This window comes from Lampetra fluviatilis, chromosome 74 (genome assembly GCF_964198595.1).
Source record: "Lampetra fluviatilis chromosome 74, kcLamFluv1.1, whole genome shotgun sequence".
Classification (NCBI taxonomy): domain Eukaryota; kingdom Metazoa; phylum Chordata; class Hyperoartia; order Petromyzontiformes; family Petromyzontidae; genus Lampetra; species Lampetra fluviatilis.
The window spans coordinates 2,307,405-2,327,208 of record NC_136348.1 but is presented as its reverse complement, the minus strand read 5'-3'; the positions used below and the strand labels follow the sequence as shown (position 1 = coordinate 2,327,208).

Below are 19,804 nucleotides of genomic sequence, written 5' to 3'. Positions count from 1 at the left end.
TCCCATCACGGAACACCACCTCCCTGCGTATATCACAGCAACAGAAGCAACTCCAGCAGCAACAACAGCAGCGACAACAACAACAGCAACATCACATTTTCAGGGCGACGCAGCTACTTCCGATTATGCTGCCCAGCTGTTTGAAGTCAGGACCTGCTCTCGCAGGAACCCACACTTTTTTGGAAAGTATTGCGATGATCATGTCTGAGCTGAGAATTAAGTCACTCAAGATTACTTTGTTTAACCATAACTTTAGGTAGGTTAGTGTAATCGGGGCTCTGTGAATACTACTCATGAATGAAATCACACTCCTGTATGACCGACATTGTACTAATTTTGGTTGATCGAGTAGAACAAGGCATGTGCCATGCCCAGACGAATTCTTATCAACAACAGTGTCCTTAAATATGATGCTAAAATAAATGTTAACACTGGATTTAACGTGCACCTCTTAACCCCTCCCTCGCATTTACGACTAACGATTTTCATTTGCACATAACATACATTCAAGCACAGTAAAATGCTAATACGACCATATTGTTATTCTAAAATTTGTCCTGTACCCCCCACAGTTCACATATATGACCCCCGGATCGATTGAACAGATAATTTACATACATATCTGTAGAGTGCGATTTTAATACTTCTAATGAGATTTATTTTATTACGTCCCTTCTACGTGACTTTACCGAAAGAACCAAGAAGACTATGAACTATTGTTTAAATTTAGAACCATATAAACGGAGGTAAGGAATTATAATCTCATTAGAAGCATTAGAATCACAGTGTGGTCGTATTAGAATCACACTCTGCTCATATGTATGTATAGTCTCCGTGCAAGGATCGGATAAAAATGATAAAAATTACAACACACAATCGAAATGCTATATACAGTATATATACACATACAAAAATCTTAACAACCACACATGGTAACATATATACACCACATTATTTCAAATATGTATTTAAAAATATGTTTTAATTTTTTTAAAAATTTAGAATGTCGTTGTCCATGTGGGGAGATGGAGCGCAGTGGATCGTTTCGTCTAAGCTGCTTTTCGGAATCCGTGTGATAACCCAGTCACATCGCCTAACTCCAGTCAAAGCACCTTACCCAAACTACATCTCCCCAACAAGGCAGCCTTACCGCTGCTGTGTATTGTGTTTATGGGATAACAGAGGTGTGTATTATCCCATACGCCTTGCCCAAAACGACTGATTGTCCGCTTAACAGCCTAGCCCATAAACCACCATTGGTGACAGTGTTGTTTGAGAGCAGCTATTAAAGTCGTTTAGGCAAACGAGGTGGTGGCTGGCCAAACCATGCCTCGCTGTTTGTCTCCGGAGTGATGACGGATTGGTGCCGCGGGACGCAGCATCTCATCCGACAAGCGTTGCAGCAGCTGGGTGATGGCATCCGTGAATTTGTCAACTTTCTCTTCAAGTTGAGGCCGTCTCCCTCGTGGTCTCCTCCCTCTGCGCGTGCTGTGGGTTGCTCATGGCCGAGGTGGAACTGCATGTTGAATCGGGTGTAGACGTTATTTTAGCAACATTTAAGTACAGTATTGTGTTTAGAATGCGTCTCGACAAGAAAGGTGACTTGTTGGATCAGAGTTTTTCATCAAAGGCGTTATCCCATCACGGGACATCAACATGCTGCGTATATAACAGTAACAGAAGCAACTACAGCAGCTACGAAACCGTTCGATGGCAAAGCAGCGACTTCTGCTTCTGCTCAAACTGCTGCCCGAATCTTTGTGGCCGGCCCTGCTCTCGTGGGACCCCACACGTTCATGGAAATAATAGAGATGATCCTGAGCTGAGATTTAAGCGACTTAAGTTGACTTTGTTTAAACATAACTTAGTGTAGGTTCGTGCCATCGGTGTTTAGCGAATACTGCTGAAGAATTAGCTCACACTCATTTATGACGTAATTTGGTATAATTTTGGTTGTCTACGAATTCTTATCATATACAGTGTACTTAACTATATAGCTAAAATAACGTCAACACTCGAATAAACTTGCAGGTCTTCGCCCTCATATTGTTGCTTCGTAGATGCTCGAGATTAAGTGTCCTGCTGTGGTCCGAATTGTTTACTGTGATAACATTTGGCTGTTCAAAGCAGTCTGCAACCGTGAATTGTGCAGCTTGGAATACTTGAGGACATCTCATCTATTTTGTTGGTTCTCGAAAACTGAGGCCAATAATTAGGAGGCAAATTACGAGCGAAAGCGATAGCATTTGCCAAGAATGTCTTCATTAATTGAGAACGAAAGTAAGAAGTTCGAAGGCTGTCAAATACCGCACTATTTACGAGTTGGTTCTTTGGGGCTGTACAATGTGTAGAGTTGAAGGTGCTAGGTGTTGTCTTCTTCTAACAGCTACTAACATGCGTGTGATGACTGTTTTTAGGATTTGTCCATTGTTGTTCTTTTTTTTGGCTTTTTTTTGTTCTGTCACTTGAGTGTTGCAGTTTGAAAATTCGTCATGTGACAGTGGTGTTTTGCTAAATATTATACATAAATATTCCGTATTTTAAAATATAATTTAATTTTGTGTTTGTCTATGGCAGTATATAGTGCGGGGTAGATCAGTGTGATGTAAGAAAAAAGTTTAGCTGGAGGCATATTAAAAAAAAAAATTGCGGCGTAGAATTGTAATGTATGACTTACTGTTAGTAGCTCAGCTTATTGGAGAGTATATTTAGTATATTGATAATATTGATGTAGTTTATATTTTAGTTTTTTTACGTGGTGGTATGGCTGCTGCAGCTCCTTACTATTAAAATTCCTTCCCTTTATTACTGCTAACCCCACTTCCTCCCTTTGTTCCTGCTAATCCTACATAATGCACGGGCATAATATGACTTTGAGATCCCCCCACCACCTACGCATTCCACAAGTAGTGACTAATCCCATATCTGCATTTGCCATAAATATTCTAAATTCATTTGTTGATATGCAAATTCCTTTGTCAATGCGCCCTTCCCCCTCCAGCTTAAATATACGCTGCCAAGCTTGGTGGTGTTCATTCAGACGCTGTCTTTCCGACAGTCCTGTTCTTCACCTGAGGATGGCTGCCTGCGTTGTGGCCGAAACGTCGTGATAATTTTTTTATTCTGTTTTATTTGTATTATTTTATTATTTCCCTTCTACGTGACTTTACCGAAAGAACCAAGAAGATAACCTACATACAGTTATGGTTAAACAAAGTAATATTTAGTCACTTAATTCTCAGTTCAGACATGATCATCGCAATCATTTCCAGCCCGGCCACAAACAGCCGGGAAGCAGAAGCAGCAGAATCAGAAGTAGCTGCGTCGCCCTCGAAATGTGATGTTGCTGCTTCTGTTGCTGTTATATACGCAGGGATGTATTGTTCCATGATGGGATTACGCCTTTGATCAAAGACTCTGATCAAACTTACCCTATTGACGCCTTTGATCGTCGCATTTGATCAACTATGATAGTTGTAGGCTCTCACAGGTTAAGCTCTAACATAGTGAAACATTATATTACAACCTATGAACGCTGTAAAATACTTTTACCTGTTATAGTGGGATTATAATCTCATAAGAATAATTCGAATCGCACTGTGCTCAAATTAGAATCACACTGGTGTCGTATGTATTGTCAGTGAATATGCGAACCGGGTATAGGATATGCAGAATAAGAATCGAATTACAATTATTCGAATCCCACTAGTCGTCACAATTTGTTATTGTTATAATAATTGTAACGATTCATAATCTCATGAGTTTATAATGGGTTTGTGCATTATTCTTATACGATCACACTGTGATTCTAATGATATTATAATACCTTACCTCCGTGTATATGGTTATGAGTTTATAATTGTTAAATGTTTAGTGTTATCGTTTATAGTATTACAGTTTACATGTTATAGAGTACAGTTTATCCCCGACATACTTCGGGATTAGGGACTGGTACGTTGATGAACGATTAACTACGGGGACCTTTCCCCTCAAGGAACACGTGTTAATCGGGTAGACAGCCAAGATGCTGCCGGTTAAGGGCACACTTGTGTGACGGAGATCCTCCACCTGAAAATCTCTTAACATGTTTTTTCTAGGAACATTATGAAATAAAGACCGGACAAACATTTGTTAAAAATACGTTTTTATTCATCTGCAATCATTTTTACGTCAAAACTCGAAGGGAATATTTATTATGTCCTATGTTCACACATTTCCAGTACAATGCAAACCATTTCTGTTCCAGGAATACCAAAGCGTTAAAATATAATTCCCCATGATTTCCTTATTAGTTAACCACATTTGTTCACTCTGCGTCTATGTTGAAGTCAAGGCCATATATCCAACGAACGCGCCATCAATGTACATTCTGAAAACCGGCTATCTAAAGCCGATTAATACCTATCAAAAAAAGCTAAAATGTTGAGTAAAGATGTACCTTCAGACGCATTCCAACTTTAGCTCAACAGGAACACTTAACGACTACAATTGAACCCTCTCACAACCAGTGCTCTTCACACCACTTCGGCAAGTAATCCGATAACATTACAAACACCACTGTGCACGTCACGAAACTCTCCCAAAAACTGTAGAACTAAAATGGTCAAAATTATAACCAAAAAGTACTCTATACCGATTAAAAGGTATAACCACGTGACATAATATGTTTTCAGTCACCCCGAGCTCTCTGGTTGACTCTCGAGCCACTCCATTACATCCAGCCATCTCTCGGGATCCAACTGCATGGGATCGAAGGTGGAAACTTCTTCAGGACTCATTGCAGCACCTTGAATTTCAACTTTTGATTTCAGTTTCCTATCATTGTGAACCTTCTGATGCCTGTTCATGTTAGATGAGTGTGCAAATGCCTCCCCACACACAGGGCACAAGAATGGCTTCTCGCCCGTGTGTGTTCTCTGGTGACGCTGAAGATGTGATGAGTGTGCAAATGTCTTCCCACACACAGGGCACAGGAATGGCTTCTCGCCCGTGTGTGTTCTCTGGTGACTCTGAAGATGTGACGAGTGTGCAAATGTCTTCCCACACATAGGGCACAGGAATGGCTTCTCGCCCGTGTGTGTTCTCTGATGAGTTTGAAGAGTTGACGAGTGTGCAAATGCCTTCCCACACACAGAACACAGGAACGGCTTCTCGCCCGTGTGTGTTCTCTGGTGTCTCTGAAGATGTGATGGCCGTGAAAATGCCTTCCCACACACAGAGCAATTGAATTGCTTCTTGCCTCCGTGTGCGTGGGGCTGTGGAGAGCGTTTCTGCTCCATGTGAGCGTCGTAACAGTAGCTGTGTTATCGAGTCAAAAGTACGCTATCGGCCGCAAGGATGTTTAGCGTTGAGTTTTGGATTTTGTTAACTGCTAAAACTCTCGCGTCTAACCGAGACGCAAACAAATCCCGCTAATTTGACGACGAACACGTTTAAGATTTTATCCGCGAAAATATACACTTACTTGGAGATTCACGGTAAATCGATGTCTAGAACCCGTCTGAAGATGTCGCCACGAACTCTCCCGACGCAAAGTCGCCTAACTGTCGACACAGCAATTGTGCTCGCCAGGCTGCGTTGTCTCGCGGTTGAAGGGCGATCAGCAGAGCGACGAGTCGAGCGTCCAACCTCATCAAGTTCCCTCTCGAAATGGCATTGAGCTCTGCTTCTGAGCCGCCTTATAACTCCCCCCCTAGGATCCAATCCTTTGTCTTTCAGACTATTTGCATTCGATTGTTAATTTTGGAAGGCACAATCCGCATGTCTATTAACATACCGAAGGGTAATGTGCCCATTGTGCTTCATGCATGCATATGTAATTGTGCGCTTATTTTGAATAAAAACTTTGTCCTCGATTTAAAGTGAATGCAGAGAAATTAGCATGTAACTTTAGAAAAGGAAGAGAGCGGCCTTCTCGACGAGGGAGTGAAACCCAATAGGTAATATTCTTTTTAAATCCTTTATATTAAGTTCACTTGCTTGCTTGCGCGCTTGCTTGCTTGCTTACGACCGTGCAAATCTTTCAGTCGTTATTTTACCCACTTCCCGTGATCCCATCGAGCTGACATTTTGCACACAGACTCGTTGTGCGTGACAATTTATTTTCGTGAATTTTTTTCCCCAAAATTGTACACTTTTAAGGAAAAAAATTATTACATTTAATTACCAATTGCTTAATGGTGGCAGGCAATCATCTGACCCCTAGGTGGCAGCAATCTCAAGCCATAGGACGAGAGGACTCTAGCCGCCACGCATATAAAGGATTTATAGTGAAAAACTTTGTTTGACGGGTTAATTTTTACAGCGTTACAATGGATAGGTTGTAGTTCATAGGTTATAATATAATGTTTCATTATGATAGAGCTTAACATGTGAGAGTCTACAATATAAGAGTTGATCAAATGCGACGATCAAGGGCGTCAATCGGGTGAGTTTGATCAGAGGCTTTAATCAAATGCGTCATCCCATCACGGAACACCACCTCCCTGCGTATATCACAGCAACAGAAGCAACTCCAGCAGCAACAACAGCAGCGACAACAACAACAGCAACATCACATTTTCAGGGCGACGCAGCTACTTCCGATTATGCTGCCCAGCTGTTTGAAGTCAGGACCTGCTCTCGCAGGAACCCACACTTTTTTGGAAAGTATTGCGATGATCATGTCTGAGCTGAGAATTAAGTCACTCAAGATTACTTTGTTTAACCATAACTTTAGGTAGGTTAGTGTAATCGGGGCTCTGTGAATACTACTCATGAATGAAATCACACTCCTGTATGACCGACATTGTACTAATTTTGGTTGATCGAGTAGAACAAGGCATGTGCCATGCCCAGACGAATTCTTATCAACAACAGTGTCCTTAAATATGATGCTAAAATAAATGTTAACACTGGATTTAACGTGCACCTCTTAACCCCTCCCTCGCATTTACGACTAACGATTTTCATTTGCACATAACATACATTCAAGCACAGTAAAATGCTAATACGACCATATTGTTATTCTAAAATTTGTCCTGTACCCCCCACAGTTCACATATATGACCCCCGGATCGATTGAACAGATAATTTACATACATATCTGTAGAGTGCGATTTTAATACTTCTAATGAGATTTATTTTATTACGTCCCTTCTACGTGACTTTACCGAAAGAACCAAGAAGACTATGAACTATTGTTTAAATTTAGAACCATATAAACGGAGGTAAGGAATTATAATCTCATTAGAAGCATTAGAATCACAGTGTGGTCGTATTAGAATCACACTCTGCTCATATGTATGTATAGTCTCCGTGCAAGGATCGGATAAAAATGATAAAAATTACAACACACAATCGAAATGCTATATACAGTATATATACACATACAAAAATCTTAACAACCACACATGGTAACATATATACACCACATTATTTCAAATATGTATTAAAAAATATGTTTTAATATTTTTAAAAAATTTTTAATGTCGTTGTCCATGTGGGGAGATGGAGCGCAGTGGATCGTTTCGTCTAAGCTGCTTTTCGGAATCCGTGTGATAACCCAGTCACATCGCCTAACTCCAGTCAAAGCACCTTACCCAAACTACATCTCCCCAACAAGGCAGCCTTACCGCTGCTGTGTATTGTGTTTATGGGATAACAGAGGTGTGTATTATCCCATACGCCTTGCCCAAAACGACTGATTGTCCGCTTAACAGCCTAGCCCATAAACCACCATTGGTGACAGTGTTGTTTGAGAGCAGCTATTAAAGTCGTTTAGGCAAACGAGGTGGTGGCTGGCCAAACCATGCCTCGCTGTTTGTCTCCGGAGTGATGACGGATTGGTGCCGCGGGACGCAGCATCTCATCCGACAAGCGTTGCAGCAGCTGGGTGATGGCATCCGTGAATTTGTCAACTTTCTCTTCAAGTTGAGGCCGTCTCCCTCGTGGTCTCCTCCCTCTGCGCGTGCTGAGGGTTGCTCATGGCCGAGGTGGAACTGCATGTTGAATCGGGTGTAGACGTTATTTTAGCAACATTTAAGTACAGTATTGTGTTTAGAATGCGTCTCGACAAGAAAGGTGACTTGTTGGATCAGAGTTTTTCATCAAAGGCGTTATCCCATCACGGGACATCAACATGCTGCCTATATAACAGTAACAGAAGCAACTACAGCAGCTACGAAACCGTTCGATGGCAAAGCAGCGACTTCTGCTTCTGCTCAAACTGCTGCCCGAATGTTTGTGGCCGGCCCTGCTCTCGTGGGACCCCACACGTTCATGGAAATAATAGAGATGATCCTGCGAGGAACCCGTGCCTGGAGCCTGGTCAAATTCTTCAAAAGAAGCCAGGGACCTGCCTAATCCTTCAAGGCTGCGGTGCGAACCCTTGACGCCCCGAAATGCACAAGATTCTAACATGGGCGAGGGACGGGCGTCGAGAACCAGGTCAAAATGCGCAAGGTTGCGCTTGAAGGCTCCACGCAAAATATCAATACTGTATAGTGCTATTCGGTGCCATTGCGATGTAACATTCTACCAGCAGTGGGCAGCTTGATTCTAATACGACCATGGTGCGATTTTAATAATTTTGATGCGATTCAAAATCTGGCACCACCAAGGCCGCATTTACGACTCCCGATGTGCATCTACATTTAACATACACTCTAGCTCAGTGTTATTCGAATACTACCAAAGTGTTATTATAATCGTTTTAATCCGATCATAATCTACATCTACTCGAGCAATTATATCATTAACTGGTATGTGTCTAGGTGTGACTGCAAAGTTTAATCCTTTAGCTAAAACGGATTTCAAACCTTCAGAAATAGGACTGTTACTGCGATTAATTACGACTTTGTTAACATCTAGCTTTTCAATGTGTGGGTCCGGTTTCTTGTTTGAGAGGCGGTTGAATTTGGAAATCAAGTTGTCCTTACATTTAGTCGACATATCGGCAGCTGAAGAGGCAGTCATTTTTTCCACGTGTTCCCAATCCGATGTGGACATTGTTGCACTCAAAGATAAGTGTGATTTGTAGAGTGTCTTGTCTAACTGATCTAGTTCGGTGCGCGTAAGTCTGATTTTCTCTGAGATAAGAGCTAAGCTAGTTCTAGACAGAATTCGTTTCGCATTAGAAGAAGTTACAGCAGCAGATGTTAGTGTAAATGCGTTTGGTATTACCTTAGAGTCGCGGCATCTCTTCAGAAAGGTGAGAGACTCGATTAGCTGAGCCTTCTTATCCCGGAGCTTGTTGAAGGATCTCAAAGTTACGTGGAAACCCTCCCCGTAGAGGCGGTTAAATTTCGATTTAAAGCTTTCGTGACTGCAGGGATTCATCTTCTTGGTTCTTTCGGTAAAGTCACGCAGAAGGGAAGTAATAAAATAATAAAAATAAAACATAATAAAACAATTCTCACGACGTTTCGGCCACAACGCAAGCAGCCGTCCTCAGGCGAAGAATGAGACATTATCAAGCTAGGAGCTTATATAGGTGTAGCGAGGAGGAGCGCCTTAACAAAAGAATGTGCATATGAAGAGGAATTTAGCATACCAATGGGTAATGCGTAGGAGGTGGGCGGAGGGGTTTCAAAGTCCCATTATGCCCATGCATTATGCAGGATCAACAGCACCACGGGGGGGCGCAAGGAACAGCGTTAATAAAGGAAAGGAATGTTAATGATATGTAGCTGCATTTACCAAACAACCACGTAGAAAACCAAAGTAAAAACTACATAAAAACTAAAATATAAACTGATACTTACTATACTCTACAATAAGCTGAGTTACTAACAACAAATAATAAATTACAATTCTACGTCTTAAGAAGTATATAATATACTTCCATCTAAACTTTATTCTCTTAGCATATACAGTACTATATACTGCCATAGATAAACCCAACATTAAATTGTATACTGTATTGCTGTAAACCACCCTATACTTTATACATTTTAATATAACACTATGTATTATTCAACTCACCCTAATGTGTATCGAAATGGTTTATTACGTCCTTCCAATGATTGCTAAGCCTGAATCCATCTTCTCGGTTAAAATTGTCTCTGTGTTTGTATATGTGGATCGCCTCATGAACGAATCTCTCATGATAGCCAGATGGCTTGCAGAGAACCTCCGTCTTGGAGAAGTCAATGTCATGTGAGCCCACTGAGTTGTAACAGTGGTCTGCCACGGCTGAGGTGTTTGTCCTACCGTGTTTTAGATCAGCTTTATGTTCACGAATGCGGTCTGAGACGTGTCGTTTGGTTTCCCCAATGTAACTGCTACCACAGAGGCAACTTAGTTTGTAGACGCCAGGGTACTGTATGTCTGGAATCACATCTTTTACAGACGGTACCAGATCACGGATTTTATGTACTGTGTTGAATCGGACCTGGATCTTGTGTTTAATCAGGATTTTGGAGATCTTTTTTGTGATCCCAGCAATGTAGGGTAAGGTGATGGTCTTGAAAGGCTCCTCAACAGGATCTTTCTTGATGGTTGGAGTGATGGCTTTGCGGATTGTGTAGTCGGAGTAACCATTAGCCTTAAGAGCTTGGCGTACGTGTTTGAGTTCACTGGAAATGTGTTCATGGTCGGAGATGCATTGGGCTCTATGATATAGAGTCTTGATGAGGGAATTCTTCTGGGATGGATGGTGGTGGGAATCCGGTTTTAGATAAGCATCCGTGTGGGTGGCTTTCCTGTAGACAGAGTGGCTCATTGAACCATCAGGTCTCCTTTTGATTAGGACATCCAAAAAGGGTAGCTTGCCATCATTTTCGACTTCCATGGTGAATCTGATGGCTGGGTGTATGGAATTGATGTGGTCGAGAAATTGGTCTAGAGCAGGCCGGCCATGTGGCCAGATGACAAAAGTGTCGTCTACGTACCTCTTCCATAAGGTCGGGCGTAGAGTGGCAGTCTGGATGGCGTCCGTCTCAAATATCTCCATGAAGATGTTGGCTACAACCGGAGATAGGGGGGAGCCCATTGGGGTGCCCTCAATTTGCTTGTAGAAGGTTCCATTCCAGGTGAAGTATGTATTGGTTAAGCAGTGTCTCACCAGGGGGGGTACCCCAGCATTTAGTCCTTGATGAACCAAGTCTTCAATGATTGCGATGGTGTCAGGCACAGGCACCTTGGTGAACAAGGAAACCACATCAAAACTGACAAGCAGGTCGTCTGGGGACAGGGCAATCCCCTTGATTGTCGATACCAGGTCAGTAGAGTTTAGTACTGCAGAGGTGGTTTTTCCAGTGAAAGGCCGTAGGATTTCGGACAAAAAACGAGCCAGTTTGTAAGTGGGGGAGTTGATAGTAGAGACAATGGGACGAAGAGGTGTATCTTCTTTATGTATCTTTGGCAAGCCGTACAATCTTGGTGGCCTGGCTGCAGAAGGTTTCAACGAGAACTGTTTGGTCTGATCAAGTAATGCGGTTGAAGCAGAAATGATGTTGTTGGTTTTGGAGACGAGGCTGTTGGTGGGGTCTCTTTTTATGTTTGTATAGCTGCCATCGTTGAGTAGTTCTTGAATTTTGTTGTTGTATTCTATTTTGTCCATGATGACAGTGGCATTGCCTTTGTCGGCTGAGAGGATGACAATGTCATCCCTCTTTTTTAATTGAGCTAATTCAAAACGCTCATCTTTGCTGATGTTGCTAGCTGGCATCTTAGCCAGCTAGCAGTATATACACACATTTAAAGAGTATAACAATCACACATTATAACATATATACAATACACATTATTTAAAAAACGTATTTAAACAGTTCTATTTATTATTATTTTTACTGAGAATATCGTTGTGGAGCGCAGTGGATCGTATCATCTAAGCTGCTTTAACGAATCCGCGTGATAACCCAGTCACATCGCCCAACTCCAGTGACAGCACCTTACCCAAACTACATCTCCCCCAACAAGGCAGCCTTACCGATGCTGTGTATTATGTTTATGGGATAACAGAGGTGTGTATTTTCCCATACGCCTTGCCCAAAAAGACTGATTGTCCGCTTAACATCCTCGCCCATAAACCACTATTGGTGACAGTGTTGTTTGAGAGCAGCTATTAAAGTCGCTTTGGCAAACGAGGTGGTGGCTGGCCAAACCATGCCTCGCTGTTTGTCTCCAGAGTTATGACGGATACAAACCAGACCAAGCGGAGACCATGTACCAGATCGGATTTTGCTTACTGATGTTAGAGTGATTGTATTGCAAGTGTGGTCACTACGCGTCTGTACGTGCTCACTCCCGAAGCTCGGCGATTTTTGGCAACGCCACGGGGCTGCATTCACTTTAAATCGAGGACAATGGAGGGCATGGGGAACGTGTTTTTCCAGCGCTAATCCGATTTAGTCAAAATAAGCGCACATTTACACACTGAGATGCACTTACATATTCATGCATGAAGCACAATGGGCACATTACCCTTCGGTATATTAATAGACATGCGGATTGCATCTTCCAAAATTAAAAATCGAATGCAAATATCCTGAAAGACAAAGGATTAGATCCTAGGGGGGGAGTTATATATTTAAAATAATCGCACAAACCCAACATAAGCCCCTGCAATTATGAATTGTTACAATTGTAATGACTCGTTTGATAAAAGTATTTGATCAAAGTTTGTTATCCCATCACGGAACACCACTGGAACTGAAGCATTTTAAGCAGCAACAACAGCAGTAGCAGCAACTGCAGCAGCAGCAACAGCAACAACAGAAGCAGCAGCAACAGCAACAACAGCAACATCAGTAGCAAGAACATCAGCAGCAACAACAGCAGCAGCTACAGCAACAACTGCAGCAGCAACAGCTGCAGCAGCAGCAACAGCTGCAGCAACAGCTGCAGCAGCAACTGCAGCAACAACTGCAGCAGCAGCAACACCTTCATCCAGGCGACGAAAGGAAGAGCAGTGCAGGTGATTCCCGGTATACTTCGGTATTCTGGACCTGAACGTTGCGAAACGATTCATAACGAGGACCTTTCCCCACCAGAGCGCAAGCCGCTAATGAAAAGAACTCGGGCCGTCGGGAGCACGTGCTTCCATGGGCGGTGGGGGACAGGGCATGGTTGTATTGCCCACAGGTGCCACCGGGTATGTCCCCCAAGTTGCTTCGCCCATGGCGGGGTCAGGTAGAGGTCATAGAGGTGGGTGATGTAAAGACAGTGCGTCAACTAAGGGACAAGTGGTGACAACAAGATAGAGAGAGTTCGAGAAGAGAAGGCGAGACCAAGTGTGGACGGAGGTTCACGCCGAGAATGAGAGAGGGGGAGGAACGAGGTTTGGGGCTGTGTTGGCTGGTTGCTGTCTCGTCGTCGTCGTTGCTATATCGTGACGCCTGGGGTCTGAAACCGCGTTAAAGGCTAAATAAAAGAACCCTCTGCAGTCCGGAGTCATTACAATTGTAACGATTCATTATTTCACGGGCTAATATTGGGTTTGTGCGATTATTTTACATATTCATACCGAATATTGCTATTTGATGCCATTGAGATGGAACATTCATCCAGCAGTGGACAGCTTGATCCTAATACCACCAAAGTGTTATTCAAATAATGTTAATCCCATCCTGATCCTGCACCTTCATGTTTCACATATCCCACCATTGGTTGGCACGTCCATATTACATACATGTTACATACATACATGTTACATACTTACGAGCATCGTGTGATTCAAAGAGGACGACGGAACGATTCTAATAATTCGATTGAGAATCAAATATAACACTTCATTGTACGGTTTGCTAATCTATAACACTAGTTAATAATGTTATTTCATAGCGTTGTAATGTATAGCTCATAGGTTATATTGTTAGAGTTTACAAATTTTAAGTTTACCATAACACTGGATTACAGTATTTTGTATATTCTTCAAATGTATATGTTAATGTTTAATGTATATTGTTGGAATTCATAATGTTAAAGTTCACAGTGTGAGAGTTTACAATGTAACAGTATATCAAAGGCGTCGCTCGATGGCTTCGATCTGGTAGATTGCATCAGAGTTTGTCATCAAAGGCGTTATCCCATCACGGGACACCAACATGCTGCCTATATAACAGTAACAGAAGCAACTCCAGCAGCTACGAAACCGTTCGATGGCAAAGCAGCGACTTCTGCTTCTGCTCCAACTGCTGCCCAGCTGTTTGCACGCCTGCTCTGCTCTCGTGGGACCCCACACGTCTATGGAAATAATTGCGATGATCCTATCTAAGCTTAGATTTGAGCGACTAAAGTTTACTTTGTGTAGGTTAGTGCCATCGGTGTTTAGCGAATACTACCGAAGAATTAGCTCACATATTTACGACGTAATTTGGCATAATTTGGGTTGATTAAAGGGAACAAGACACCTGCCATGTCGACGAATTCTTATCATAAATGAACTTAACTATCTTGCTAAAAAAACGTCAACACACGAATAAACTTGCAGGTCTTAGCCCCCTCATATCGTTGCTTCGCAGATGCTCGAGATTGAGTGTCCTGCTGTGGTCCGAATTGTTTACTGTGATAACATTTGGCTGTTCAAAGCAGTCTGCAACCGTGAATTGTGCAGCTTGGAATAATTGAGGACATCACATCCATTTAGTTGGTTCTCGAAAACTGAGGCCAATAATTAGGAGGCAAATTACGAGCGAAAGCGATAGTATTTGCCAAGAATGTCTTCATTAATCGAGAACGAAAGTAAGAAGTTCGAAGGCTGTCATATACCGCTACATTTACGAGTTGGCTCTTTGGGGCTGTACAATGTGTATAGTTGAAGGTGCTAGGTGTTGTCTTCTTCTAACAGCTACTAACATGCGTGTTATGACTGTTTTTTGGATTTGTCCATTGTTGTTCTTTTTTTTAGGCTTTTTTTTGTTCTGTCACTTGAATGTTGCAGTTTGAGAATTTGTCATGTGACAGTGGTGTTTTTCTAAGTATTAATATAATAATATTCCGTCTTTTGCTATTCGATGACATTGAGATGAGACCTTCATCTAGCAGTGAAAATCGTGATTGTAATACGACCGTGTTGTAATTTTAATTTTTTTTTTATCCGATCCTTGCACGTAGACCATATATACATATGAGCAAAGTGCTATTCTAATAAGACCACACTGTGAATCTAATGCTTCTAATGAGATTATAATACCTTACCTCCGTTTATATCGTTCTAAATTAAAACACTAGTTTATAGTCGTTTTATGTTTAGTATTATCGTTTATAGTGTTACAGTTTACATGTTATAGAGTACAGTTTATCCCTGGCACACTTCGGGATTAAGGACTGGTACGTTGAGAAACGATTAACTACGGGGACCTTTCCCCTCAAGGAACACGTGTTAATCGGGTAGACAGCCAAGATGCTGCCGGTTAAGGGACACTTGTGTGACGGAGATCCTCCTCCTGAAATAATCTTAACATGTTTTTGCCAGGAACATTATAAAATAAAGACCGGACAAACATTTGTTAAAAATACGTTTTCATTCATCTGCAATCATTTTTACGTCAAAACTCGAAGGGAATATTTATTATGTCCTATGTTCACACATTTCCAGTACAATGCAAACCATTTCCGTTCCAGGAATGCCAAAGCGTTAAAGTATCATTCCCCATGATTTCCTTATTAGTTCACCACATGTGTTCACTGTGCGTCTATGTTGAAGTCAAGGCCATATATCCAACGAACGCGTCATCAATGTACATCCTGAAATCGGATATCTAAAGTCGATTAATACCAATCAAAAAAAGCTATTTACTTTTCGATTTAAAGCTTTCGTGACTGCAGGGATTCATCTTCTTGGTTCTTTCGGTAAAGTCACATAGAAGGGAAGTAATAAAATAATAAAAATAAAACATAATAAAATTAGCTGCTTGCGTTGTGACCGAAACGTCGTGAGAATAATTTTATTATGTTTTATTTTTATTATTTTATTACTTCCCTTCTACGTGACTTTACCGAAAGAACCAAGAAGAAAAAAGCTATATACTTGAAAAAAAACGTTTAAAATGTTGAGAAAAGATATACCTCCAGACGCATTCCAACTTTAGCTCAACAGGAACACTTAACGACTACAATTGAACCCTCTCGCAACCAGTGCTCATCACACCACTTCGGCAAGTAATCCGATAACATTACAAACCACCACTGTGCACGTCATTAAACTCTCACAAAAAACTGTAAAACTAAAATGGTCAAAATTACACACAAAAGTACTCGATACGGCTTAAAAGGTATAACCACATGACATAATATTTTTTCAGTCACCCCGAGCTCTCTGGTTGACTCTCGAGCCACTCCATTACATCCAGCCATCTCTCGGGATCCAACTGCATGGGATCGAAGGTGGAAACTTCTTCAGGATTCATTCCAGCACATCGAATTTCAGCTTTTGATTTCAGTTTCCTATCATTGTGGACCTTCTGATGCCTGTTCATGTTTGATGAGCGTGCAAATGCCTTCCCACACACAGGGCACAGGAATGGCTTCTCGCCCGTGTGCGTTCTCTGATGAGTTTGACGAGATGACAATTGTGCAAATGCCTTCCCACACACAGGGCACAGGAATGGCTTCTCGCCTGTGTGTGTTCTCTGATGAGTTTGAAGAGTTGATGAGTCTGCAAATGTCTTCCCACACACAGGGCACAGGAATGGCTTCTCGCCCGTGTGTGTTCTCTGATGACTCTGAAGATGTGATGAGTGTGCAAATGTTTTCCCACACACAGAGCACAGGAATGGCTTCTCACCCGTGTGTGTTCTCTGGTGTCTCTTAAGACTTGATGACCATGAAAATGCCTTCCCACACACAGAGCAATTGAATTGTTCCTTGGCCCCGTGTGCGTGGGGCTGTGGAGAGCGTCTTTGCTCCATGTGAGCGTAGTAACAGTAGCGGTGTTATCGAGTCAAAAGTACGCTATCGGCCGCAAGGATGTTTAGCGTCGAGTTTTGGATTTTGTTAACTGCTAAAACAAGAACGACACTCGCGTCTAACCGAGACGCAAAAAAATCCCGTAAATTTGACGACGGTCACGTTTAAGATTTTATCCGCGAAATAGATACTTACTTGGAGATTCACGATATATAAACCCGTCTGAAGATGTCGCCACGAACTCTCCGAACGAAGTCGCCTAACTGTCGACACAGCAATTCTGCTCGCCAGGCTGCGTTGTCTCGCGGTTGAAGGGCGATCAGCAGAGCGACGAGTCGAGCGTCCAACCTCATCAAGTTCTTTCTCGAAATGGCATTGAGCTCTGCTTCTGAGCCGCCTTATAACTCCCCCCCTAGGATCCAATCCTTTGTCTTTCAGGATATTTGCATTCGATTGTTAATTTTGGAAGGCACAATCCGCATGTCTATTAACATACCGAAGGGTAATGTGCCCATTGTGCTTCATGCATGAATATGTAAGTGCATCTCAGTGTGTAATTTTGCGCTTATTTTGAATTAATGGAAAAAACTTTGTCCTCGATTTAAAGTGAATGCAGAGAAATTAGCATGTAACTTTAGAAAAGGAAGAGAGCGGCCTTCTCGACGAGGGAGTGAAACCCAATAGGTTGTAGTTCATAGGTTATAATATTATGTTTCACTATGATACAGCTTAACATTTGAGAGTCTATAATATCAGAGTTGATCAAACGCGACGATCAAGGGCATCAATCGGGTGAGTTTGATCGGAGGCTTTAATCAAAGGCGTCATCCCATCACGGAACACCACTTCCCTGCCTATATCACAGCAACAGAAGCAACAACAGCAGCAACAACAACAGCAGCAACATCACATTTCGAGGGCAACGCAGCTACTTCCGATTCTGCCGCCCAGATGTTTGTAGTCGGGACCTGCTCTCGCAGGACCCTGTGGGGGCCGTTGGCCCCCGGGGTCTCTCCCGCCATCATCCCCTATTCCGTTTATGTTACCCCACCTCCCTAATACCCGCTAGGGTTTCGCCGGCCTTCGAACGCGACGCTCCTACCCATACGGCTTCACGCAGCGCTCCCACGCTGCAAGCATACGTGCGCACGGCATCATCAATCAAACGCCATACTCCCCCTCTTTACGCCGCTACGTACAGCTCTCGCACGCTGCGAGCGTGCGCTCGTCTACAGCCCTGTGCGGCACTCGCCTCCACGTCGAATAACCACGTTACCAATGCGCACCCGTATCCGACACGTAGCGAACGTACGCGCACTCCCGCACACAGCTCCCCGCGGCACCCACTCACCACGGAGCACTCACGTTGTGATCGCACACCTCTATCATACACGTAGCGAACGTACGCGCACTCACGCACACTGGCTGGTTATCTCCCACACGTACACCAGCACCAAAACGAACGCGGTGGCGTGCACGCGCGCGCCGCTGCATGCGAATGTGCTAAGCAGAGGTCGGCGCTATCTTCTTGGTTCTTTCGGTAAAGTCATCACGTAGAAGGGAAGTAATAAAATAATAAAAATAGCCCCTTACCCATTGTTCTCCCGTGCCCTGAAGTTTGCGTCTTAGGGTCTGGTCTTTACGCCTAATATTCCACCCTCCGTCCTCCCAACAATGTTGTGTGTAACTCATTGCGGTTGGCCCAGGGCACCTTTTCTTTTGCGCCCATACAATTTTAAGCCAATTTAGGGGCACTGGATTGTAACCTGTCCTGTGAGGGTTGGTCAATCTCCTGGCACCGGGAAACCGTGGGACTCTCCCTCTAGGGGCCCCTTCGGATTAAAACCCGATGTGCCAGGCAACCCCCGGCCAGGACACTACGTGTGTGCGCTGCGTGCGGGTCGCGTGTTTAAGTTGCGGGGACCGGGAGGGAGTCGCGTGGCACCGCAGGTGGTTAGTCCGTGTTGTGAGCTGGATATGGCGGCGGGGAATCATCCAGTGGAGCTGTCTTCTCGTATGGAGGAGGTGAAATCTGCAGACACACAGACAAAGGCAAAGCTTTATCAGGTAGCCTCTAGCAGGGATATAGGGGCAAGTGCTGTTACACACAGACAAAGGCAAAGCTTTACCAGGTAGCCTCTAGCAGGGATTTAGGGGCAAGTGCTGTTACACACAGACAAAGGCAAAGCTTTACCAGGTAGCCTCTAGCAGGGATATAGGGGCAAGTGCTGTTACACACAGACAATGCAAAGCTCCCCCAGGCAGCCTCTAGCAGGCTGCAGGGGCAAGTGCTGTTACACACAGACACAGACAAAGTTCCCGAAGGTAGCCTCTAGCAGGGATGTAGGGGCAAGTGCTGTTACACACAGACAAAGGCAAAGCTTTACCAGGTAGCCTCTAACAGGGCTGTAGGGGCAAGTGCTGTTACACACAGACAAAGGCAACGCTTTACCAGCTAGCCTCTAGCAGGGATATAGGGGGAAGTGCTGTTACACACAGACAATGCAAAGCTCCCCCAGGTAGCCTCTAGCAGGATGTAGGGGCAAGTGCTGTTACACACAGACAAAGGCAAACCTCCCTCAGGTAGCCTCTAGCAGGGTATAGGGGCAAGTGCTGTTACACACAGACAAAGGCAAAGCTCCACCAGGTAGCCTCTAGCAGGATGTAGGGGCAAGTGCTGTTACATACAGACACATGCAAAGCTTCCCCGTGTAGCCTCTAGCAGGCTGTAGGGGAAAGTGCTGTCAGTAGTAGCGAGTAGCAGCACACGCACCTCATTGGTCGCCTCGAAGCCACGCCCCTTGTGGATGGGGGCCGTGGGCACGATGCCACGCCCCCTCGCCTCTGATTGGTCTACAGGAGGAACGCCGCCCATCTGCGAACGACAGCCAATTGCAGCAGAGCCAGCGACACGCCCATCGTGAACCCCACCCACCCACACAATCACCCATTCACCCACACACTCACCCACACA

At 43.6% G+C, this 19,804-nt stretch overlaps 1 protein-coding gene across 1 annotated transcript in view; it reads right to left on the bottom strand.

The window, feature by feature from the left end:
• The window catches only part of LOC144953346 (uncharacterized), a 244,395-nt gene that overhangs the window by 187,440 nt on the left and 37,151 nt on the right, over positions 1 to 19,804 (bottom strand). The window contains 2 exon segments of the mRNA XM_078883908.1: positions 4,823 to 5,255; positions 16,383 to 16,808. Coding sequence (XP_078740034.1) covers positions 4,823 to 5,255; positions 16,383 to 16,808 — 859 coding nt within the window.